The sequence below is a fragment of the Saccoglossus kowalevskii genome, chromosome 5, assembly GCF_978046115.1.
Source record: "Saccoglossus kowalevskii chromosome 5, keSacKowa6.1, whole genome shotgun sequence".
NCBI classification, from domain to species: Eukaryota; Metazoa; Hemichordata; class Enteropneusta; family Harrimaniidae; genus Saccoglossus; species Saccoglossus kowalevskii.
The window spans coordinates 16840338-16866986 of NC_140645.1; the positions used below are offsets into that span (position 1 = coordinate 16840338).

A 26649-nucleotide genomic window follows, 5' to 3' on the forward strand; every position below is an offset into this window, starting at 1 on the left:
GTAGCACTTGGATGGTAGCTGTGGAATGCCATTACACTCTGTGGGGGTGTGCCTTTTCAGAAAAGTGAATTGGTGATGGACAAGAACCATACTGATTCACGTTGACCGAATCAAGTTGACCCCGTGTTTCCCGTCCTGTTATCATTATCCCATACACGCAGGTATAGGGGTAATGCTTTCAACTTGAAACCCTATCCCTCAGGCTGTTTGCGAGTGTTCATGTTTTAGATAACATGAATATACAAATACACCAACATCTGTTGTTTATCATCTACGTGGGAGGTCTATTTCACATTAGGAACACTTATGACAAACGATTTATAAATAATCCTATGCGCTCACACTTAATCTTGTGATTGAGTTCAAACTGGCATTCACGGACAGTGCTTCGGAATAATACACATCGCTCGTATCAAACACCGTTGATGTTCGCGGGTGGAACGCATTGGGCCACTTTCTGTCTGAAATACCTTACCACGAAGATTATTTTGACTCGTACGGTAGTCATGTCACATAATTTAAGAGATTTCTCGTACGTGGATCTACAATCATCAAATACTTTGATTTCAAGCAATGTGTAGCCAATACGTCGTGTATGACTCGTTGTGTAGATATCCATGAGATGACCTTTCACAGAAGGTCAAACTTGGTCTACCGCCTTTGAATCTTCGGCAAGAAGGCGAGGACATATCTTCTTCGCCAAGGGAAAAACGAAAATCGCTACGTTACACCGTAAACTCATTCCGTGTGATGATTATGTATGTCAAACGTTACTCTGTGAAACGATCAGGTAATTATATATTTTAACTCATCGTAGCGTAGTCCACCATTTTTGAAAAAAACAAACTGTACGTCGATCAACCGATTTTGCATACTTTGCATTTTAGCGGGGTTTATTACCGCAGTTTTATGGGGTGACTATTGGTTTTTAATATTATTCTCTCTCTCTCTCTCTCTTTTTTTCTTCTACGACAGATGAGCGATTCTGATTGGAGCGATGGAATAAAAAAAATGTACAGACTGCTTGACTCATTGAAAGGATGTAAGAAATGTAAAAATGAACATGTATATATAGAATGAATTATTGTTCACTGTTTACTATTATTGACGTTTCCCTTTTCTGTGTTTTTAATCGAATCGTTTATGTACTCGTATTTTTTCGTGTCGTTAAAAATAATTTACTCAAACAAAACAAAGCAAATATGAGGTAAGAAAATATAAACGATGAACAACATATGTATATATAGAATGAATTATTTTTATTGTTCACTGTTTACTGTATAATTATTGACTTTTCACTCTTCCGTGTATTTAATCGAATCGTTTATGTACTCGTATTTCTCGTGACGTGAAAAATGAATTTAACCACGCCGCACATTTACATGTATTTTTCGAGGTGTTAAGAAATATTTAATCATGCTAAACATTTATACGCTACGCAACTATTTTCCTTACTCACATCGTATGTTTTTTTCGTGGCGTTAAAAAAAAATACTCAACCACGCCATGAATGTATACTCCATGTCAATATTTCATTCTTGTTTACTTTTTTTGTGCAATAAACTCCCTGCTGATCTGCACTGGCTCGGAAGATGAATTCTGATTGGCTAAAAAAACAAAAGACTTGTGGCGTTGAATGCACGTTCATTCTCAGTAATGTTATGCAAATTAGAAATTCAAACTAGCTAATCATTTACAACCTTCCGAGCCAGTGCAGATTAGCCCTAAACTCCGTTAGTTTTCAAAAATGCCGTGTATTTATTAGTGTGTGTGTGTGTGAGAGAGAGCGCCCTCTATGACACATTCTGAAAAATCTTTCGTCCACGCCTGTCCAATTAAAAATAATTAAAAATAATTAAAAATAATTAAAAATAATTAAAAAAAAATAATTAAAAAAATGATGGTAATTTATGCAAATGTATTCACGATGACCTCGACACGACCTCGTATTCACATCAATTTTATGTATGCAAATGTATTCGCAATATCCCATTGTGACGTCATCCTCATGAAAAATCTTTCGTCCACGCCTGTCCAATTAAAAAATAATTAAAAAATAATTAAAAATAATTAAAAAAAATAATTAAAAAAAATTGATGGTAATTTATGCAAATGTATTAAAATATCCCATTGTGACGTCATCCTCATTCAAATTATCCCCTTTACGGCCATGGACGCTCATTTATGCTAATTTATGCACGAATTCCCATTGTGACGTCATTATTTATGCTAAGCTATGCACGGCCTCCCATTGTGACGTCATCCCTCCCCGTATGACGTCATCGCATCCGAGTATGAACAGCGCCCTCATGGTCGTACCTATAATACGACCTTAACTACTGGAGTACTGTAACTTTGCACAACTTTCTTTTAAATCGTTTTATTTTCCAAGTCAATATTCTATTTTACTAATACATTTTTTTTCTAACGCAATGGCGAAGAAAAGAAAGAAAGAGTTGACAGACGAGGCAAAGAAAAATCTGCCACTCAGTGTCGCACTCTGACACAGCAATTTTTTTTCAAACATCGGCCATTTTGTTTCACCATGAAAACCATTTTATTAGATGTCTTATCAGAGACACTTGAAGGATTAGCTTGTTTGTAAACTGTCAGCGTGTACAGTGGGACAGTAATGTTTGTCAGAGGATTATCCCTCGTTGTTCGTTTGCATAACAATGGAAAACCCGAACGTTCCTGGAGTACGGACTCAAATGCCAGCAGTTTTCTTCATTTTTCACGCTCGAGTTTGAAATTATTCATTATCTGACACTCTTTATGAGTTCTATGATATCAGTGGTTAATATGTTTGGCAATTTTTAGTGTATATTTATAATAATGCAGCAAATCTACAGTGTTTTATTAACCAAAACTGTTTTTCGCGTTTTTCTCGAGTTGAAGTTTTGATCGAGAACGACTCATTGGGACCGCCGCCAAATCAAGTGCGTTCGGACTAGGACATTCAAACTCGCAGTTATCGTTCAAAAGATAATGATGGTGCGAAATATGTCTGGGTTTTTAAAGAAAATGCTTTGTCACAGAATAATAGTCTATTAAAGGTGCCAAGTATGAAATAATTTGGGGACAAAAAAACAAACCTGCATAGAAATCGGAATAATAGGTCTTTTGATTATCGGAGACGCATTTCAATGGACTTGATTACGGACAATGCATGACGTAAATTTCACCAGGAAATTCCGCAGTGTGCTCTCGCAATCGCGGACTTAGTCATTTTTATAAGATTTGCCATTTTTGATGTCACGTGATAATTATGTAAACAATGTCTGTCCAGTTTGTGCGAACTTGCACCTCTATACTTAGTCTTTTGATATATATAACCTAAATTACTGTTCTGAACGAGACAACAGACAGAGAATGTTTTATTTAAAAACGTCACAAAACCTTCTCGCTACCTTAAAACTTTGATATGCAGTAAGGCTTTTATTGTATTGTATGTGTATTATTTTGTTTATTTAAAAAAATATTGTTGAAATACATTTTGAATTATTACAGGAGGAAATGACAAAACCTGAACTAAATATTACTAGAGGTATAAATTGCCTCAATCACACTGCCTTCAGTTGAAAATCAATTTGATAATATTTGCCACGTAGATCAGAAGAATATACTAGTCGGATTGCGCATAAAGTAACTTTCCAAAATAATTATAATAATACCATTAATCTAGACTTGAAAACGACTAATAACCGGCTACATCATAACTGAACCAACCGATAAGTTTAAAAAAGCCGATAGGCTTGTTGGCGATCCACTCCGCTCAAAAACACGCAACATGTTTAATTTCGGCTATTGCCATTGTAGGACATGAACGTGATGCTAACGTCGGTTTATAACTAAGACCGAGGTCCGTAAACGAAGTGCAAAAAAACATTCAGTCACTTTATTTTATTGCAAGGACGTATTCTGCTGTGAAATTGATTAATTCCAACCGGTTCGCGACAGTATTTTCTAGATTGAAGGCAGCATTTGCAGTTCATTCAAAGTTCAAAGTTGCGTTGGGATTACGTTGATACAGTGGAACAATGTCGGCGCCAGTGATCTCTTACCAGTGTGCCACGTAGCCAAAATGAAAAGCATGGCCATTTGAACACTATCACAAGACTGGTAGGAGGTAATAAATTTGGGGCGAAAGTATTCAGAAAAATCAGTTTTTGGCTGTTGCCATGACAGCGGTGGGCCAGGATTTTTTTTCCAATTAGTGACGGTACGACCTGCCTGTCAAGTATGAACAAATTCATCCAAGCCAAAAAAATCACAGAGGAATTAAAAGCCGTTGCTGGTGAAAAGTTACCCCAACTTTGAGGTCAATTTTCTCGGTATTGAAAATAGACATTAAAAACAAAACAGCAGATTTATGCCCACTCTAAAGCAGAGTAGAATGAGCTACGTCCGTGCTTTTTAATCGTAGAAATGTAGGACGAGATACATTTGGCGTGAAGGTAACGGTGGGCCAGAATTTATTTTCAGATTTTACAAACTAACTAGAGTGAAGGTGTGACTTTCCTGCCAAATCGGCCCAGCCAAAAAAATCACAGACGCCATTCTTGGTGAACAGTTATTCCAACTTTGGGGTGAAACGTCTCACTAATGAAAAAAAGATATCAAAAATTCAAATAGTAACTTTGTGCCCGCACAGTAGAATGAGCTATGTCTGAGGTGTTTTATCCTAAATTTATAGGGGGAGATACATTTCCCGCGAAGCTATCTAAAAAACGGCAACGGTGGGCCAATTTGTTTTTCAGATTTTACCAAATAACTAGGGTGATGGTGTGACCTGTCTGCCAAGTTTGAGCGAAATCGCCCAAGCCAAAATATCACAGAAGAATCAATACGTGAAAACACTGGAAATCACACACAAGTGAGATTAAGGGCAATCCCAGCGGAGCGGATCACCAATAAATATTAAATGTATCTTCCAATGAACTAGTCTCAAGTTGAGGATTATAATGCTTATGCAAGAGCAAAAATGGATCAATCCCCCCAGAAGCCTCAATCTGTGTTCACCTGAAAGGCAGAATAATGTAAGGAACCCAAACCAGCATTTCGTCGCCCTCGAATTCCTTTCAAAACAATGCACAGATCGCATGTAATTTAACATCAGCATATAACTGGTTTCAATCTAACTTAGAGTGCTTTCAAGTCGACACATATATCTAAACTATCTGCCTAAATAGTAACAACTACAGCGAATAAGTCGATTATTGATTCCAATTATGAACAATGTGAGCACATTTAAGTTTGTATGAAGGGCAAAGCCATCGGAGAACCGTATTACGCCAGTACTAGATCAGATATACATATACTGGCCTGTCACGGCAGCTATAGAGAATACATGCGTGTGAGTAACCTCTGTTGATCGTTCCATTTGACTTGACATTTGAACTTGTAAACAGTATAACGTTTTTAACAAATCACGAATTTGTATATGTATGAATACAAGAATAAGACATTTCGACACTTACCGTTGATCACTTGCTTTCCTCTGTAGTGGTTTTTTCATTCATGTGATGTAAACCTTAACTGTCTTGCGCACAGCTGTTATAGTGATTGGCTACTCTATCATATGACTATTACTCAGCAGACGCAGAGGTTAATATTCATGAGATATGACGAATATGTTAGCTAATAATGCCACATTTATTTTACAAATCAAGTCATCTAACCAAATTACAACCACACAACTTAATTCATCGCATGTTATTTAAGTAAAAAATATACTGAAATAACTGCACCAAGTAGAATGCACGAGAAACTTACTGTTAAAAATACATCATACTATCGTATATCGAGTGTTCCCTTGCACCTGAAAAAGCAACACACGTTTGTTCATGACAATTGCCCTGATTACATTTTTGGATAGATAATCGGTTGCCATGTATACATGTGCATTCGCTGTATATCCGTATTTTTATAACTCGTAAAACTCATAAAGATGTAGGAAAGTTTTCGTGATTTTTGTGAAAATTACCCTAAGTGCCAATCGAATATATTCATAGAGTTATGAAATCGGTTGCCATGGAGATGGGAATTTGGCGTTCAATGGGTTGTCGGTGGGAAAATTAATTGAAAACTATTATGCACACATTTCAATTATTATTCAGGAGGATTTGCCCTTGGAACAAAACCAATTTTTTAGATTTGTGTAGAAATCTTGACACAGTTGCCATAGAGACAGGACTGTTCATCATTACCAGATAACAACACACATTATTGACGAATCCCATGCCATTTTTTTTACATAAAGGTAGTAAACACATTTTCACTATAAATTAAAACTGTATCCTGTTGCCATGTGAATATGATTTTTCTGGAAGGATTCGTGACCAGAATCAGATAAATTCATTGTAAAGGTCAATACTTTGTAGCAACGGCGGGGGTCAGCATTCTCAGAATGACTACTTTTCAGGGTGTGTTATGTTATTCGTCATTTGTAACCGAGATAAGATATCCATGATCACTACGCTGTCATTCTAACTGCTGAATTATGTGAGGCAGCAATTACGACTACCAGTATTCTGACAACGTGTGTTCGAATATACATACCGTTCGCTGTTTCCTGTATCGCAGAAACAAAACTGCAGCACCCACAATCGAAAGCAATACAACTACCATGACGCTTAATATAATAACCCCGAGTGGAGAAAGTTTACCGTGACGTAATACTGTGTTTCCATCACCTAATAGCTCATCAGAATCTAAAATATATAATAACGCATCATCGATGTAAATAAGCAATGTACACTTGTATAACGATGACATAGTTAATTAACATGAATAATTATATATGTAAACTATGAATATATTTATTCTGCTCGTGAATTTTAACTTTAAAATATAGTGTGAAACAAAATGTTATCAGAAACAAATGCATCAATGTTATGACAATTAAGAAATAAACCGCCATAATTCGCAACAAACATGCAGGAGCCGAGGACAAAAATGTTCCATCACGAAACTTTCTATTGGCAAACCGTGGTTGAATGGAATAGGCCATGATACTTGTATACAATTAGTAATGACACATCGAGCTGTAACCAACATTCATCCGGATTTTTATGTGATTTGTTTGTTAACATCAGCATTTAATTAGTAAAATCGTCTCAATCGACATAATTTAAATAATACCGATCTCGATTTGCAACGTACGCCTGATCACGTTACGAGGATCGACAAAAGTCTCGGGTTTACGAGCGAGCAACCGCAGATGACAACCATTTTCTTTTGGCGCTGTTTGCGTAATTTTGAAAACAATATTTGTTGACCTAATATGCATTATATTTAAGTCCCAGATGGTTGCAGTATATTTAATCCTACTGTGTGTTATTCGCTTCTGGGCGGACACCATGACATGCATAATTAATAACAAAATGCTCTCGCCCAATCAGAACGACATATTCAGACAAATGAAATGCTATTGCAGTATTGTTGTATGTAGCACGTAGCATATGTACATAGCAGGTGACAAATGTATCGCCTAGTAAATATCCAAACCCAAATGCACATACCCCGATTACAGATTCATTATCGGAATTTTGGTGCGATGGTGTCACAGTAAATAAAAATATGTAGTAATGATTTTCGTACATTATTTCCATGTCGTTCAAGAAGATATTACCTTTTGGAAGAAGTACGTGTAGGCTGAAATGCTTTTCTTTGTATGTGTTCATCGCCGGATTGCGCGCTCTGCAGCTATATAAACCACTATACTGCGGCTGCAGTGATTTAAATGTGAGGGCGTTGACACTGTTGAATCTATCTCCAACCGGGGTGTGTGTAATATTTTGATGGATGCTGGATAACTTCTCGCCATCTTTATACCATATTATCGTTGTCTGGGGTCTCCCACCGTACGCCGTGCATAACGAGGAAATGCTACTGAATGCCGGGACATCATATGTGAGGTTACCAGTGTTGTTAACTTTGTCAGTAAGACGAACAACAAGCTTCAAATCAAACGACTCTGTTCGTGTGGAATAAAATAAGTAATGAGTAATGCTACACACCAGACAGTTATACATTTTAATTCGTATGAATTGGACATTCGTATCTTGCAATAATATATACGTCGATTTTGGAGAAATTGGCTTTACACTCACCACAAATGGATAATTTTACGTCACCAGAACTCTGCCTACGTTCGTCACTGCGATTGTTGGTATAATACGAAAGTGTACACCTGTATACGTCATCATCCGAGTATAATACACGTGTTATCAACAGAGATGTCGTGTTCACTATTTCATACTTGCTGCTGTCTATGTACTTATCTCCCCCATCGCGTAGTAGCTTTTGACCAATGAAAGCTCTCAGTTGCCCTTTGCTCCATCTCACTGATACAGTTACTATGGATACAGCATCATTGGGTGGGTTCACGGGGCATGATAGTACCACTGATTTGTTTACGTTAGCGCCAGTCTCTAGTCCAGTGCTGGTACGGATAAACTCTACAACAGACACAACAAATTATGAAGTAAATAAGTAACTTGTTGGATCTTGTATATATGGTTGAGTTGACAACAGCAAGAAGAAACTCCAAAAAGATAACACTTCAGATGGGAATCTGTCGCACTCATTTTCATACTGAAACTCTTTTCAGCAAAAAGTGGTGTAACCTGGTAACATGTAGATATGTTCCCTAGATTCATGGGACAGTATAGTTGGATATTTATAATCTTGTTGCCATTAGCATTTATATTTAAACTGCTTCCAATATTTTGTTGAATGTGAATTTTCTAGTATCTTGCTGGTACTCGCCACCTGTCCCGGTATGTACAGTACCTTCTAGCACTTGCAACCTCTACAGACATTTACAGTATACTGCTCGAACTCGCCACCCCCATGCCATTTTAATGACATTTTCCACCTCCACCAACATTTACAGTATCTTTCTGGTAGTTGACACTACCGACATTTACGGCATATTACTAGCAATCACCACCTCCAACGACATTCATGGTACCTTGATGGCACTCGCCACCTCCAGCAATATTTACAGTACCTTGCTGGCACTCACCACGTTCCATGTCATTTCAGGGACCTTGCTGGCACTCGCGATCTCCAGCAACATTTATTGTACCGTGCTGGCACTCGCCACCTCCAGCAGAATTTACAGTACCCTGCTGGCACTCGCCACTTCGACTGACATCTACAGTATTTTTGCTGGCACTCAAGATCATCACCTCCAATGTCATTTAAGAGATCTTGCTGGCACTTGTGACCTCCAGCAACATTTATAGTACCCCGTTGGCTCTCGCCACCTATACCGACATTTATGGTACCTTGATGGAACTCGCCACCTCTCATGCGCGGTCCAATCCAATCCGCCCGTTACTGTGCTGTGTGCTATGAACCGGGCTGTGCGATAAGTACCGGTACAGGGAAGTTACCTTTTAGTTATTCCGATAGTGTTATTTTGTTCGATGTGATAAAATTAATAACACATGGTCATTCGGCTCTGGCATCATCAATATTATGGTCATTATCACCACCCCTTGGGCAGGCATAAAATCACGATATTGCCCTCAGAAACATGTGTTATTTGATGCACATAGTTGCATCTCATATTCGCATTAATGCATAGTGTGTGCTGCATATTGTGACAAGGCATGCGATGGACGCAAATATAGTAGACCTATATATTTGACGTCATAAAACATAAACTATACTCCGTATATTATGTACTCGATATTTAAAATGAGGTGCCCTAGTTTTTAGGTTCACCAGACAACCTTTGTCTACGCGTGACTCATATAAAAATATGTTGTTGTTATTTAATTTGAAACTATCAAACTCGTTTCCGTGAGGGCGATAACCACATCACAACATTAGTATTAGCACATTTGTCTACTTATCACTATCGCAGTGGCGATGTATAATGGATGTGAATATAGTTCCACCCTATCGTTTCGTTTCATTTCAATTCAAATCGAAACTATAATGTTTTGAGTTTAATATTAGTACACAACAACTACCATATTGTAAAATAATGTTACCATTTCTAAATCGTTTTCATTCGTCATGTACTTACCGAAGTATAGCAAGAACACAAACACGTTGAAGCGCCTTATATGAGAATTGGAAAAATGCATCATAATGACATCACCGCCATTTTGCAGTCACTGTGACTCCCTAGCAAACGAGTACATATTACAGTCCATAGTGCAGGTGCATGATACAAAACGAGCAATATGTCAACACAGAAATAAGACCAGCCTTCAGAATCTGTGCTTGAAAATTAATGTATTATCATCCCGAAGACAGAACACGTCAAACAGTTATTATATCGAAATTAAACTACATTTAAAGACGAAATAAACAAACCATAGTTCGAATAATATAAAAACTAATATGAGAGCTTTGCAGAGAGGCTTTATTTTATCAATAATTACAAGAACTGCTTTTTTTGAGAAGTTCTTATACATAATATAAAACCTCTACAATGGAACCTATAGAAATATGTGTATACATTAGTGGATGTGCAATGATTTGTATATTTGTTAGAACGGCAAATGCAACATACAGATTGTATGACAACGTATAACAAGTATAATATTATAATAAAATAAAATGGTACAACAATATGTATTATCGCGTTTTATGTCTATAAAATTAAGAGAAATAATAATTAGGATTCTTCTAGACGATACATTTGGAAAAGAAGTAGTAGAATAAATTCCGTTTGTTAGGTCAAACGTGACAGCTCAATCGAGTTTTATGAATAAATATCGGGATATCGTATCGAATACCACCTATATTGATGTTTCGTTGGTCACATGGTAGATATGAATGCTTCTTTTCTGTGTAAACAGTGTTTCAAGAATGTAACTTGATGAAAATAACACATTGCATTGTTGGTAATCAGACCGACGGTTGCATTTTTCATTGCAAACTGGATCACAATCATCCTAAACCTAGGGTGTTCACGCCATCTTGTACATTGTTCTCACTGGAATTTCCATGTTTAATACGATGCACTCTTTTATACCTACCATTACGTCACCAAGAGGAACTTCCTAAATTAGGGAAATGCACACGTGCACGGCCGGGCAATTCGAGGTGCTTGATGATTAAACAGGGATACAGTCAGTGATATATATATTCGTTCACGGACGACCGAGACGGTGTTTAATATCCAGGTCAGTTCTTGATCTATAGTAGGATTGGAATTTACTTCCTTGGATTCACAACAGACCAATTAGGTATGTTATGAAAATAATTGTTTCTCAAACAGTCTGTTACGTTTGGTATACAATCGTACCAAGTGTTAAGGAAATATAAATACCGCTTCATTAAGAACATTGCATTATTGCAATTCAGTGTACTTGCTTAAACAGGATTTGGATTGATATGTAAATTAAATTTAAGTGTTGTTTAATGAAAATAAATAAATAATATCCCGTGTTATAATGTTGATTAGAAAATACGATTTACTAAATATTATAAGTAACCACTACATACAAAACATACTTATAATTGACCCAGTTAAATGTTATCGTTATATATCAAGACAAATTGACCTATCCATTTGTATTGAATGCGACCTTCGGTAACCTCTCGACTGCCCTTAAGTTTGTGCATATCTGCATATGAATGATATCACTGAAATGAAAGAAAGGCGAGCGAGAGGCTGCCATCACCTTCGTAGTGCATGGTAACCAACCTATAATGTCGTACGCGAAACAGCGTGTAAACGATCTGGCTGAAACGTATTCATGAATTACAAACTGATAAATTATGGTAAAAGACTGCTGTATTAGGATATTTTTTGGACAACTCCAGTACGGTGAACTCCGCCTGCCAAGATTTTAAATATATGGCGGTAGTCACGTGATGTCTAGCTCAAATGTCTAGCATATATTATAATATGCTCTCACGTGACATTTATATAGAACGTAAACAGTACTACTAAAATTATTGACTAGAGGTAACCCATGTGACAGACACGTCACTAGAAATTCACCTACATCTGTAAAGAGTATATTATGACCTGGCAACTGAACAGGTTAATGAGATATTATCGATATTCATGCGAGTTAATTACGTTCGTAGACTTTGGGGTCATGCTGTAATAAACCACTTCCGGCCGGTAAAGGCAATGTTTGGCGAACCGACTAATCTATATGTAGAATCGCAGAGACGTAAAGCTTCTAATCACCATCAAACTGGACCCTACACAAATGTTGGATAATAAAGAATACCTGCGTTTTAATAACACCTCTTCGAAAATGCAAAAGTTGTGTTGTCAATTACCAATATCGAGTGAACAAACATAACATAATTTCAATTAATTATTTTATTTAATAACAAAATCCTCTGTTTTTAAATAACAAGATGTTTCGAAAAATCGTTTACGTCAAGCACCAATATGCCATACTAAGTTCAACAAGGCACGGAGTATGTGTTTTTATACACAAATAAAGTTTTAAAACATCTCAAAAGTTAAATATCAAAATAGTTGCATTGACCAGTCGCATCGCTGAGGTACTTCCTGTGTAGAGAAAGAATGTCAATAGTTTGAAATATTATATCACTTATTTTGAAAATTTGTGTGTCGTCTATAACCGTATTGGTACAATTAGAAAAACAAGAACACGTGACGTCTGTCTGTTATTTTTAACTGGCCATCAATATATAAACATAGTTTACAACATATTCTTGTACAAAAGCATTAAGATGTGAGTGTTGATCACCAGAACGTTGTTTCGCGTATTCATGTTGAATGATTGCATATGTCTGTGAAGCACACTAGCTCTACGAATAACTACTGAGGAGTACAATACACACATACCTATCTACACTGGATTTGCACTGCTCCTATTAGCTAGTCTCCTTCACTCTTTCTCTCTTTCGCTCTCGGAGGACAATGATGAGTATAATAAACACATTTTCCGCAACAAGAACTAATAGCGACAGTATACTGAGTGGATTAAACAGCGCCAATGGGCCTGAAGCACACCCCGAATCTGTATTAAATTAGAACACTTTACAATCACTTGCAATATTAACAGTTTGATAATTTCATGATAATACATTATTCAAGCGCTAAAACTATACATTAGATCTATATATATATGAAAGTGTATTTTAAAAGTTATCTTTATTTTTACAACAAGGTGGATGCATTTAATTTAATCTGAACTAAAACACGCATGATTTGATTTGATATGTTTTGGTACGTACCATTCTCTCCATTTATGCTGTTAATAGTAGATGAAAAATCTACATTCGTTGTACCTGAAACCAACCACAATTGTATTTGAAATAATTTGCCAGTATAATAATCTACAAATGCGAAATGTGGTTATAATATCACGTCAACGTTTGGATGTATGACAGTGTATATATATTTATATTATTACATAGATAAACATGTTATGAAGGCATTTAACATATACTTACTCTCAATTTCCTGACGCGTATTAGTTAAGGTATCTGTAGTAGTCTGATCTGTACTATATTGCAATTCTGAAATAAATAGGAAATAAAAAAACACAATATATTATTCCAGTATAATTATAAATATTATTATTGATATTGTAACATTGTTTTATTGTGCAACAAACGGCACGCCATATTTAAGCTTGAAAATATATACTCATTCAACTTCCATCTTGAACATCTAATGTACTTATTTGAAAGAAGATAATTATCCTAACTAAATATTAAACACATTAACTATTGACATCTTATTTTATATAATCGTTGAACAGATTAGTCTGAACTGATTTAGGATTATCTAATGTTAGCCTACATTCCTAGTCAGGATTAATTTTTATCATGTAATAACTAGATTTCGAGAAAAGATACAGGGTAAATTTTACACACCTTGAAAAACCACTTCCTTGGAAACATAGTAGTCGCATTGGGTTTCTGCTCTGCATGAAAACGGTCCTCTGGTGAAAGCCATAACGTTTTTTACAGTAAGCGTTAAATGCGTTTGATAACTTCGATGAAGAGAGTAAATTCCGCCCTCCTGACAACATTTGAACAAAAATAAAATAAATTTATTAACTGAGAAATAAATGAAGAAATACTATCAATTTTTTAAAGGAACGAACGAACAAACAAATAACTGTTAAGTATACTTTGATGAGAAGCTTTCCATTGTACCACTCTAATCTGTTTACTTGTTTTGATGCAACGCAGACTATTTCACCATCGCTAGAACCTCCCTTCGGTTGCTTCGTTATAAACGTTTCAACTTTGATTGTGTCTGAATTGATAAAACAGAACAAATCGTCATTTCAGTATTGCTACCTTAGTGTATGATCTGAAATCCAATTCAAGCAGTTATAATCAACAAATAGCATATACGTGTATAGCCTAATATATATGACAGTACCTGCAACCAGCATCGTAATGTTGGTCGATACATGGTTACCACGCGTAATAGCCTCCATCAAGCGGTATTGACCGGCCGTTGAACATGACACACGCATGAATAGTATGGACACAATCCCCTCACAAAGAGTGACCTCGACTTCTCTTGGAAAATGTACATCGCACGGAGGAAGTGTGAATAGTAGTTTGTGTTCAAGTTTAGTGAAGGATATGTCAACTGCGTTTTCAGAGGTCATTGGATAATGAAATGAAGAACGCCTACCGTCTCTTCCATAAATTTTAATGGTCGGGGAATTATTATCTGAAAGAACAAAATATAACAGTTTCACAAAAACATCCACTTGTAAAACATACACCGAAAACGGGACAATACTTAGTAATCACCTGTTACGTAGATTTCTGAATCGGCCAATAATCCTTTTTCGGGGTTATTCGACCAAAATATAAACCGTCCATTATCTTCGTGTGTAACGTTGGAAACATCCAAGTAGAATTGACCTTCATATTTGGACAGCTGATACTTGACTGTGTTCGTCGCTCGCTGGTGTCCTGAGCAGGCGATTTTTACCATATAATCAGTGTGTTCTAGTAGAAATAAACAAAGTTGAGTTGAGAGTGGAATACGTGGAAGTCGTCGAATGGCATATACAGGCAGGATATTCAATTAAAAACAATACACGATTAACTGATTCATACTTTGCATGTGCGCAACACACATGGATTCCGCCGAACCACTTCCTATACGTAGGTTAAATCCAGACAGTACATTCGCATCTATATTTCTTGGAATAAGAATAGTATTATTGCCAATGTTTTTTGATCCTATACAGAAAAGAAGAAAACAAAAGTATTATTCGGTCACCTGAAACACAAGTAATTTTAAAAGCCACGATTTGTTGTAAAACAACACACATGGTAACACCTAGCAACAATGACGATGAGGCAAGCGAGTTTAATTACATAAATTAGAGCCTACCTGGAGTGCAAGGTGAAGCTTTGTGACAGTGTACGAGTGAAAACAGCAACAGTAGTTTAAGTACAAGTCCCATCATTCTAGTCATTATAACAACGCTACTGAAAAGAGGAATACTTATGTGTTTAATTAAGTACTGTACTGTACCATTGTTTTATGTGGGCAATCTTTTGTTGTTATTATTATACACTGATATTTGTTTTGCAAGTTTTGTACCTAGTACTTATTAGAACAAAACAAGGGAAAGTGTTGGTTTACAGATATAAACCCACTGTTTTGGACAGAGTTGAGTCAATTGCACGAACGAGGGCGGGAGACACAATTTAAAGTGAGGGTTCGGACTTGCACCATGAGTGACTTGAGAAATATGTTACACCACTAGTGTACAATGCTTAACGTATGTTAATCTACGTACACACAAATGATGTATTGTACGTGTTGTTATTTGCTCGTGAATAAATCAAGACAAGACACATGCCATTGACATGACGTTTCTATTACCAATTTTCCCCCAAAAACATCTATGGACGATGTTGTGAATCAGAACACCTTCTTGCCAATGTTTGTTTTCAACAATTGAGGAACAACTCCCGACATTGCACATTGACTAAAACTGCTCTGTTCTAAACAATGTTTAAGGTCTGGTGCACCTTTGTGGTTTACAAAATATGCCAAGGTTACGTAGCTAGGACAATGCCGGTTTACAAAATATGCCAAGGTTATGTAGCTAAGAAAATGTCGGTTTACAAAATATGCCATTGTTATGTAGCTAGGACAATGTCGGTTTACAAAATATGCCAAGGTTATGTAGCTAGGACAATGTCGGTTTACAAAATATGCCAAGGTTATGTAGCTAGGACAATGTCGGTTTACAAAATATGCCAAGGTTATGTAGCTAGGACAATGTCGGTTTACAAAATATGCCCTTGTTATGTAGCTAGGAAAATGTCGGTTTACAAAATATTCCAAGGTTATGTAGCTAGGACAATGTCGGTTTACAAAATATGCCATTGTTATGTAGCTAGGAAAATGTCGGTTTACAAACTATTCCAAGGTTATGTAGCTAGGACAATGTCGGTTATAAAATATGCCACGGTTATGTAGCTAGGACAATGTCGGTTTACAAAATATGCCAAGGTTATGTAGCTAGGAAAATGTCGGTTTACAAAATATGCCATTGTTATGTAGCTAGGACAATTTCGGTTTACAAAATATGCCAAGGTTATGTAGCTAGGACAAAGCCGGTTTACAAAATATGCCAAGGTTATATAGCTAGGACAATGTCGGTTTACAAAATATGCCAAGGTTATGTAGCTAGGACAATGTCGGTTTACAAAATATGCCCTTGTTATGTAGCTAGGAAAATGTCGGTTTACAAAATATTCCAAGGTTATGTAGCTAGGACAATGTCGGTTTACAAAATATGCCATTGTTATGTAGCTAGGAAAATGTCGGTTTACAAACTATTCCAAGGTTATGTAGCTAGGACAATGTCGGTTATAACATATGCCACGGTTATGTAGCTAGGACAATGTCGGTTTACAAAATATGCAAAGGTTATGTAGCTAGGACAATGTCGGTTTACAAAATATGCCACGGTTATGTAGCTAGGACAATGTCGGTTTACAAAATATGCCATTGTTATGTAGCTAGGAAAATGTCGGTTTACAAAATATGCCAAGGTTATGTAGCTAGGACAATGCCGATTTACACAATATGCCATGCTTATGTAGCTAGGACAATGTCGGTTTACAAAATATGCCAAGGTAATGTAGCTAGGACAATGTCGGTTCACAAAATATGTCAAGGTTATGTAGCTAGGACAATGCCGGTTTACACAATATGCCATGCTTATGTAGCTAGGACAATGTCGGTTTACAAAATATGCCAAGGTTATGTTGCTAGGACAATGCCGGTTTACACAATATGCCATGCTTATGTAGCTAGGACAATGTCGGTTTACAAAATATGCCAAGGTTATGTAGCTAGGACAATGCCGGTTTACACAATATGCCATGCTTATGTAGCTAGGACAATGTCGGTTTACACAATATGCCATGCTTATCAAGTAGCTAGGACAATGTTGGCTTACAAAATATGTCAAGGTTATGTAGCTAGGGCAATGTCGGTTTACACAATATGCCATGCTTATGTAGCTAGGACAATGCCGGTTTACATAATATGTCATGCTTATCATGTAGCTAGGACAATGTCGGCTTACAAAATATGCCAAGGTTATGTAGCTAGGACAATGTCGGTTTACAAAATATGTCACAGTTATCAGTTGCAATTACACTTAGCATATAAATGCAACTGTGTAAAGTTCACTTTGCATATAAATACACGTGTGGTCAGTTTACAATGCAGTCCGATGGTATCAGCAATAGAAAAATACCTTCTACCAACTCAAAATACCGACTCAGAATGACAACTCAATACTGGACACAAATGAAACAAAATGTGAAATTCGACGTAATTTCAGATATAGTTACGTCGAAGGTAGAAGCCCGGCCAGTCTTATTGGACTGTTTAACGTGTATTTAGTTGTAAAACGTCTGAGGACTGTCATTAGGAATACAGTTAAAATCAATGTTTAAATAAATGTTTTAAAGTAACCGTGATCTAACCTCACGCGTGTGTGCTGTGTTTATCTTGGCGTTGTGATTTTATGGCGCACCGGCGCAGAAAACGCATGCGCTTAGCAAAGTGACTGAATGATATGTTAACAAAATTGCAAGCTTGCAAACACAGAGAAAAAAAAATGTTGACCCATTAAAGCACTATAAAAATATACAGATAGACACTGTACTATATCTACTGATCAAACTATTCTAGCCAACCCTCGGGATTGCAAATAGTTTGTATTTAATAAACTCTGTTTATGCAAAACATATTTGCCGCATGAATCATGTCTTTATCTGAGCAGCTTTTGTTATGGTAATTATGATAAACTCACGTGAGAAAAAGTCATGATAATAAATGAGCTGTTATTGAACAGAAACAGGAGTACGAACCCGAAACATGGTAAAATTTGCAAATGTTGCTTTGGCGGTTGTTACCAATTTTACACCGATTATTGCACATTATTATTCATTTGATTAGAGATGCTCGAATGATAGAAATGCGGTATGGTTAGGTTATGAGATAAACAAACTCAAACATACAAACTTACCTAGTGCGATGTCGCCCTCTTTGCATCTGCTGTGTGGAATTGTTCATTCAGGTAGTGGTCACGAGATCTAGTTTCTAAATATAGAATACGGTCATTTTTTTTGCATTTAATTTACGCGTGCATCAAATTCACGTGTTATCTGAGTGTCAATCCACTGAACTACCGTACATGCACTGACGATGTGATCACGGTATCACGCGCTGGGATTCTTACATGGAATACACTGCTAGGAAAAGGTTTATAAAGGGATTGCAATACAATAATATACTACACACTGCTTTAAATAGTTAGGCATTGTGTTAGTTTCCCTACTTGGGGGGGGGGGGGTAGACAGCACTTACACACAACATTTCTAATTATATATAGTCATCCCGCGGTGATAAGGATGTTGTGTTCTTTTGCACCGGGAGCAAACAAGACCGGGACACAGAACCGACAGTTTGTGCCCCTCAGTCCGACTGGACGCCATTCTCCCCACTCCCGGCAAGTGGACAGGTTGTCACCATTTTCACACTTTAAATTAACGTTGGCAGCCAACCATGGGGTCGAACCCACAAAAACTCTGGTGCTAAGCGGACTCGCTAACGATTTAGCCAGAATCCCTGTCGTTTAATCATAACATATATAGTCTTCGTTCTACGTTCTTTCGTTTAAAGAAAACCCCACTATAATCTTTAAAACGAAGAACAAAGGCCACAGGTCATTGGCCGCGCACTATTTTTAGACCAGTGTCAAGGAACTGTAGCTAATGACGTCACACGCGTTGAAAATACAAGTCTGCAATTTACAAAGCTTGTTAATACCAAGTATATCCAGTTTTCAGACAGTTTACAGCGTGCACAAGGTTTCGAAAAAAAAATTATGCAGATGAGTTGTTTTGTATTTTGTGTAGTGGTTCCAAAAATGTGTTGCCCCAAAGTTTGTTAATTGTTTACCATGGCGTAGTTGAATATCGCGCATTTATAAGTATTTAATGTCTTCTCAAATGGATTTACAGTTGGGAATTATTTTCTTGAAATATACACCATCTTCGATTTTTGATCTTCGCTCTGTATACATCTAGTAGGAAGAATGGGGTCATATCGGAGAGGACGATCAACTGTCGGTCCCGTGTGCTCCCAGCACACGTAAAAACACAGCATATTTTCGTAAGAGTTGCGGATTGCTGCGAGGTGACTATATATACTCAGAATTAGAAATGTTGTGTGAGAGTATTGTCTGTCAATCGCCCGTAACTTGTTTATGCGTATAGTGACGCGTACGAGTGAGTAAAAATGAGTGTTCGTTGTTAAGTGGCAAATAAATAAATTATGATTTAAATGGCATTTATTTTGTCGTCATTGTTGATGCTACGTGTGCTAAAATCTTTGGAATTTAAATCAGGGATTTAAATATGGGCTTAGACATATTACGAAACGACCCAAAAACGAGCCAAACGACCCCAAAACGAGCTAAACGACCCCAAAACGACCCAAACGACCCAAAAACGAGCCAAACGACCCAAAAACGAGCCAAACGACCAAAAAACAAGCCAAAACGACCACAACAAATCGTCAAACAAAGACTGTCCAATTACCGCCATATTATTGCGCCAGCCATTTTAAGGAGCACGTCAACCGATGGGGGCGCTGTTATCATCTGGATTGCCGCTGTCCAGAAAACCAAACATAAATATTACATAAATATCTGAATAAACAATGATTAATAATAAACACATACATAATATTGATGAACAATAATAGTAAATAATGATAAATAAGTAAATAAATAAATATTTACTAGAAATAAATATTATTATAAAAAAACAAACATAATTTATAAATAATAAATAAATAACAACAACAAACATACAAAGTTTGACAACTAAATTGCTAGTCAATAAATTTATTCATTTGTTGGTTTATCTTTAAGATACCACAGTAAGACTAATTGTTGGTCTTAATTTTAATAAGGTATTTTTACTGATTTACATGTTAAACAAATCATCTGTCCTTGTCAGCCTAAATGCGTGTAATATGAATTTCGCATCATGCCCACTCTAAAACCAAGAACCTGTCTCATGATTTTCATTTTAAGTATTGATTCGGATGACATTTTGTGCAGACAGCATGGGACAAATGCAAGTTCTGATAATATTGTTGTGCCACTAAATCATACTAATTGTCAAATTTGCATAATAATTACAGGGTTGATAATTTCAGATAATTCCAGAAGCATATTAATTACTTACTTTGCATAATAATTTTGCAGGCTTTTCCATGCATAACTTCTAAACCCAGAGATGGATTTTTGTTGTTGATTTTTTGTTCTTATTTATAATATTATTTGCCATTCATAATACCAAATTGTTATCTAGATCTGTCGTGCCCATTATCATAGTGAATATACTACCAGTACCCTCATACGGAAGGGTGGTTGATTGACTTTGGGGTTGAATGACCATATGGCTTCACTAAATCTAAATATATATTCCTTGACATTATGCGAATTCTGGGATACTCTGATACCAGAAATAAGAAAGAAATACATTATCAGTAGAACAATAATCAATAGATGATTTTGTTCAGTTTATTGTGTCATACGATATAATTTCATTATCAGAAACTTGGTCGGAGTACGATGAGCAACTCTCTGACAATTTCCCAAGTTTTATTGTTTTTTAATTATTGTCGCCCTAAAATTAAATCACGTGGACGTTTTACTGGTGGGGTAATTACTCTTATCAAAAAGAATTTGGTAAATTATGTAAAACATATTAAAAATGACTTGCCAGATTGTTTATTTTTTCTTTTCAAAAAGGAATTATTCAATAATGGAAAAGGTATTTTATATTGTAATGCGTATATTCCACCACAAAATGCTACGATATATGACAGAATTGACGCTTATAATGGGATTGAATTATTAGAAAACAGTTTGTTAGATATTGTTTCCAATTTGGAGGATGTGGAATTAATTTCAAGCGGGGACTTCAATGCCTGTACCGTATTTTAATACTCCCCGCTTTGCAAAATATAATATTGTAAACAACTTTGGGCGATGACTTTTGTCCATGTGCTGTTTATTTAATGTACATATTCTAAATGGGAGGGTGGGGAATGATGCTTGTATCGGTGAGTTTACATGTATTACCACAAATGGAACCAGTACTGTCGATTATGTAATATTATCCTCTAATTTATTTCCCAAAGTCGCCAACTTTTCAATTATGCCCCCAAAACACAGGCACCTTGGTTTGACGCGGATTGTAGAGGATGTAAAAAAACAGGTGTACAAAGCATTGAGAAAATTCCGCAATACAAACGACATCACTGACTTGCAAGACTATCGAGCAAAACGTAACAGTTATAAGATTAAATGCCGTACAAAGAAATCTGAATATATAAATTGTCTAAGATCAGATATTGAATGTATCACTTTCAAGTCATTTTGGTCTTCTCTAAAACGCATTAATTATTCCACTGGTCGGGTTAGATTGACCTTGTCAATTTTATCCGACCAGTGGTCTGAATACTTCAGTACTTTCTTCCCCTGTTCAAATGTAGAAGATTTCCCTTTAGCAAAGGATATAGAAAATATGATCAATGTAGCATATGTTTTTCTGCTCGACACAAATATGGAAATAGACTGGGACCTTTTAAATGGGATTATTACGGAGGAAGAGATTCGCCAAAGCATAAATTCCTTAAAAAACGGAAAAACGGAAAAACAGCAGGACCGGAGGTCTTATTGGGGAGTATTTCAAGGCATCAATAAATATTATAACCCCTTACCTAAACATTATGTTTAATAATATCTTTGACTCTGGTAATTTTCCACATGATTGGGCTAGGACAATTGTTGTACCCATTCACACGAAAGGAGCTTCACACGACCCAGGAAACTACATGCCGATTTCGTTACTCAATGTTTTGGAGAAAAATTTTACATTCATCTTAAATAAACGGCTTTATTTCTGGGCGGAGGCCTTTCAAAAGGTAGACGAGGCACATGTGGGATTTAAACGTGGCTATTCCACTTTTGACAATGTATTTGTTCTTCAGTCTATTGTCCAGAAACAAAAGAACGGGATAAATTCTACTGTGTCTTTGTAGACTTTTCGAAGGCCTTCGACAGAGTAGAGAGACAAAGACTTTGGTATACCTTATTAAAAGGGGGAATAAGTGGTAAAATGTTCAAAATTTTGACAAGTATGTATTATACTGTTTTACAGATTATTTTGAGTGCCCAATTGGTGTTCGCCAAGGCTGTATGTTGAGCCCCTTTTTATTCTCCTTTTTTATCAACGAGTTGGTAACTGAACTGGAAACAACGGAACAACATGGGACTCGACTTTCCCCGCATGATACGGAATTATTTTGCTTATTATTCGCGGATGATGTAACAATGTTCTCTGATTCAATAGTACGGTTGCAACGTTTTTTTAATAAACTGAATTTATATTGCGAAAAGTGGAAAATAGTAGTAAACATAGAAAAGACAAAGGTTATAGCTTTTAAAAAATCATGATGGCGGTCATCTAATGAGAAGTGGTACTATGGGGACCACCCGTAGAAGTGGTGTCATACTACAAATATCTAGGTATTGTATTTTCCTGCAGGTTGCAGTGGTCTTCGGCAACTAACGTTTTGGCCCAACAAGCAAAAAAAAACCAATTTATTGCCATCTCAAAAAATACAAGACAAATAGATCCTCTGCCCTATAAAACTTTTTTCAAAATTTTCGATTTAATGGTCTTGCCAATATTAATAACATACGCGGCAGAGATATGGGGTTTTAGGAAATATGACACTTTAGAGCGAGTACAGTATTATGCATGCAGACGATTTCTAGGCATTTCAAACACAGCTCCGAATAATAGTGGTTTGGATGAATGTGGGAGATATCCCATTTACTTTTATACAGCAAAGCGGTGTGTGAATTACTAGGCGAAATTGGCCAATATGCCATCTTCCAGGTATCCACGCAAATGTTACAATATGTTGTATAACATAGAAGAGTCAGGGTTCAGCTCAAAGAATACATGGGTAGCTGAAGTGAAAAACTTGTTATATCTATGTAACTTAGATGAAACGTGGCATGCCCAGGAGGTTAAAAATATCAATATATTTATGGATGTTTTTTGCGAACGATTCAAATATTTCTTGCATCGTGAATGGGTTGGGGACATATGTACAATGAATAAATTAGAAACTTACAGAGAATTCAAAACTACAATTATACCCGAGCATTATATGTTTTCAGTTAATATCTTTAAACATAGAAGCTATTTATCAAGATTCCGTTACTCAGCCCATTGTTTGCTTATTGAAGCTAACCGAAGATAAACGGAAAGAGATTAAAGGGTTTGTACTCTCTGTGACTTGAACCAAAATGAAAATGAATATCATTTTCTTTTAATCTGTACATTTTTTGCAAATTTCAGAGACAAGTACTTACCGTATTTCTTTTATAATCCACCTAATTTTACTAAGTTCATTGACTTAATGAAATCAGAAGATACAAATATTTTGATGCGGCTTGATGAGAACAGCGCCCTCATCGGCCGATGTGCTCATTAAAATGGCTGTCGCTATAATATCGCGGTAATTGGACAGCTTGACGACTTGTTGATGTCATTTTGGCTCGTTTGTTGGATCGTTTGGCTCGTTTATGGCTTGTGTGGTTCGTTTTTAGATCGTTTAGATCGTTTGGCTCGTTTTGGGGTCGTTTCGTAATATGTCTAAGCCCATTTAAATATCAACCTGTGGTCTTTGTTTTAAAGTTTGGAGTGGGGTTTTCTTTAAACAGAAGAGCGAAGAATATATATGTTATGATTAAACAGTATGAATATTCGTCGTCCTTTGTTCTATGGTTTAAACACACCCGAAGACAAGTACCGGGTATATCAACGTGATGATTGCATTGAATGTCCATTATGGCGGTGTTTAGGTGTAATCCAACCAACAAACCCTAACCAACTTGTCCAGCTTGAATCAACATAAAAATAATAACAGGAAAGTCGGCGATATATCATCGCATATATTAACGGTATCACGCTTTATGCGTCTGACAATTTGTGTGGGGTTGTGTGTGGGAGGGGTAGTTGAGATAAACACTCACAAACACATGTGACAGACATGAACAAACGGACCTGATAAGCTTCCAGCTTGAACCAACGGAAAAATAATAACAGGAAAGTCGGCGATATATCATCGATTGTATTAACCGTGTCAGAATACTCAATCAAAAAACTTCAGTGCATACAACGGGTACGCATGATACAGTAGTGAGGTCTGGAGCAGGCCTTTAGCTAGTCACCTATCATGATTTAAGACAGGCACTCCACATTTTAAACAGATACATAATTGCAATTGTCCGATGGATAATGGTAATATTTGATAATTCAGACAAGATACCTCGTCAAATGTTGATTGTACGAAGTCATGTACGAAGTACAAGTGCACGTATCCCAACAGAGGGTAAAAACGATGAATAATATCTGCTTACCTGGTACGGCATGTGCACTCAGACTATCTAATGGCGAATCTGTGACAAATAACCTCAAGCATCTAGATAGACTCTGTAAATGTACTACTGAATGTAAAAAAATTGAGGAATTTCTTTTGTATAACATTTGTAACATGATATCTATAAATAGAATAGAGTGACGATGCTTGCCCGGGGCACTTCCGTAGTTAATACTTCCATTGCACGGGTAATTATGCGCCGCCGTTTCGACCTTCAATTCAACGGTCGAGCCAATATTTTTGACCCCTAATTTAAAAGTTTCGCTCATTTTAGAAATATTCACACCATTTTTGACACAATGGACACAAAGGCGTCGACATTGCCAGTTTTTAACTGACTGCGGAGCACTTTCATCTAAAATCAAGGTGATTAAATTTGAGATCTTAAAAGAATAAATTGTTATAATTGATATATGACTAGCTGTCACGCGTTATATGCGTGTCAATTCACAAAACTACCATAGAGTTGCGTTATGAAATAGTTCATGTAATGCGACTCGCGACACATTCCCTATTGCATTTTTCGAACTTTGCTGAGTGAATTTTTGTGTGTCCTAATTAATCTGTTATCTCCATTTATTTTCGTGTGATTCATTCACATTTTTTAAATCAAAAGTATTGTCATCATAAAAAAACAGCGATGAATGTTAACCGCCATGAAGGATTGCCAACGTGGTCAACCCATGGGTAACGAACGGGGAAATGCAGTTGTGATGATAAAAAAAGAAGCGGGGAGGCGGGGGGGGGGAGCTAAACGCACGTACGGTGTTAAGGGCTATTAAAATAGAAAAAAAAAACATAATAAAGGTTTATTGTTTTCAAAATAATAAACACAAAACAGGATTATTTTAAATCGTCTTGTATTTATTTGTTCTTTTTGAATTCCTGGCGAACCCATACGCAAATCTTTTACAACATGTCCCAATTCGAGCTCCCCTAATTGAAACTCTTGTGTTATGTAAATCTGGTTTAGAGTCAAAACAAAGTGACGTGTCTATGCTAAAGCTTAATATGTGTTCGTTTTCTTCGGACATTGAAGAGCAAATCAAACTTTTGTTTCAAAATTGATCAGCAAATTAAAAATAATGGTATAGATTTCAATGCAATCGGACGTATACGGCAACTGAGGGGGTCTCAGCCGTGCTTTTTGTGCCACGTTGTTTGTATTTGTCGCCCGCAATTTACGCATACATAATTAACATTTTTATTTGTAATTTAAAATTGTTTTGTACATTTACACAGTTAAAATCGATATCAAACTAAAAGCATAAATAAAAATTGAAAATTACGAAAATTTAATACAATTAATATATTTGTATATTCATTTAAATTTAAATTGAAACGCTTTGACCTTCCCCGGTTGCCGTACTCTCTAGATGCCGAATATCGGCCGAGAAGGGATGTGATTTATTCTTTGATATCGACGATTAAAATACACTTAAAGAGAGCCTATATTTCGGGAAAAAACATATTTTTTCTGCTGTTTGCTTTATTTGTCAAAAAACTGCAAACAATATTTTAGAGTAGAGAATCTGTTGCTAGTTGAGACGAGCCGATTGACCGGTATTTTCACTGACCATGTCTAACGCAATAGGGGTGTATTATTTTAGGTTTAAAAAGCTCTTGAATTTTGTTCG

General features: G+C 36.3%; 3 protein-coding genes across 3 annotated transcripts in view; 1 reads left to right on the forward strand and 2 right to left on the reverse strand.

The window, feature by feature from the left end:
* Positions 1-5636: 5636 nt before the first annotated feature.
* On the reverse strand, positions 5637-10132 carry LOC144355227 (hemicentin-1-like). Its single transcript, XM_078010617.2, has 5 exons — positions 10046-10132; positions 8115-8462; positions 7634-7978; positions 6562-6713; positions 5637-5821 (listed from the first exon to the last, which is right to left on the reverse strand). Exons 1-5 carry the CDS (start codon positions 10107-10109, stop codon positions 5789-5791), a joined length of 942 nt encoding a protein of 313 aa, XP_077866743.2. The 5' UTR covers positions 10110-10132; the 3' UTR covers positions 5637-5788.
* An 809-nt stretch (positions 10133-10941) lies between these two features.
* Positions 10942-26649, forward strand: part of LOC102800479 (uncharacterized) — a 31068-nt gene continuing 15360 nt past the window's right edge. The window contains exon 1 of the mRNA XM_085499176.1: positions 10942-11216. The gene's annotated coding sequence lies outside the window, so the exon portion shown is untranslated. The remainder of the gene's footprint in view (positions 11217-26649) is intronic.
* On the reverse strand, positions 12293-18550 carry LOC100373671 (uncharacterized). The gene is made up of 11 exons (XM_006818474.3): positions 18504-18550; positions 15335-15432; positions 15055-15180; positions 14743-14943; positions 14360-14659; positions 14103-14230; positions 13843-13990; positions 13417-13482; positions 13198-13251; positions 12806-12980; positions 12293-12505 (listed from the first exon to the last, which is right to left on the reverse strand). The coding sequence occupies exons 1-10, from the start codon at positions 18548-18550 to the stop codon at positions 12835-12837; spliced, it is 1314 nt and encodes a 437-aa protein (XP_006818537.3). The 3' UTR covers positions 12293-12505; positions 12806-12834.

Coding starts and splice junctions, on each gene's coding strand:
- LOC144355227 (XM_078010617.2), bottom strand. CDS start 10,109: ATGATGCATTTTTCCAATTCTCATATAAGGCGCTTCAACGTGTTTGTG. Junction 8,463..10,045: donor TGTGTTCTTGCTATACTTCG/GTAAGTACATGA, acceptor TGTCTGTTGTAG/AGTTTATCCGTACCAGCACT. Junction 6,714..7,633: donor ACACGTACTTCTTCCAAAAG/GTAATATCTTCT, acceptor TATATATTTTAG/ATTCTGATGAGCTATTAGGT.
- LOC100373671 (XM_006818474.3), bottom strand. CDS start 18,550: ATGAACAATTCCACACAGCAGATGCAAAGAGGGCGACATCGCACTAG. Junction 14,660..14,742: donor TTCAGAAATCTACGTAACAG/GTGATTACTAAG, acceptor TTGTTCTTTCAG/ATAATAATTCCCCGACCATT. Junction 12,981..13,197: donor CAGCATAAATGGAGAGAATG/GTACGTACCAAA, acceptor AATTTAATACAG/ATTCGGGGTGTGCTTCAGGC.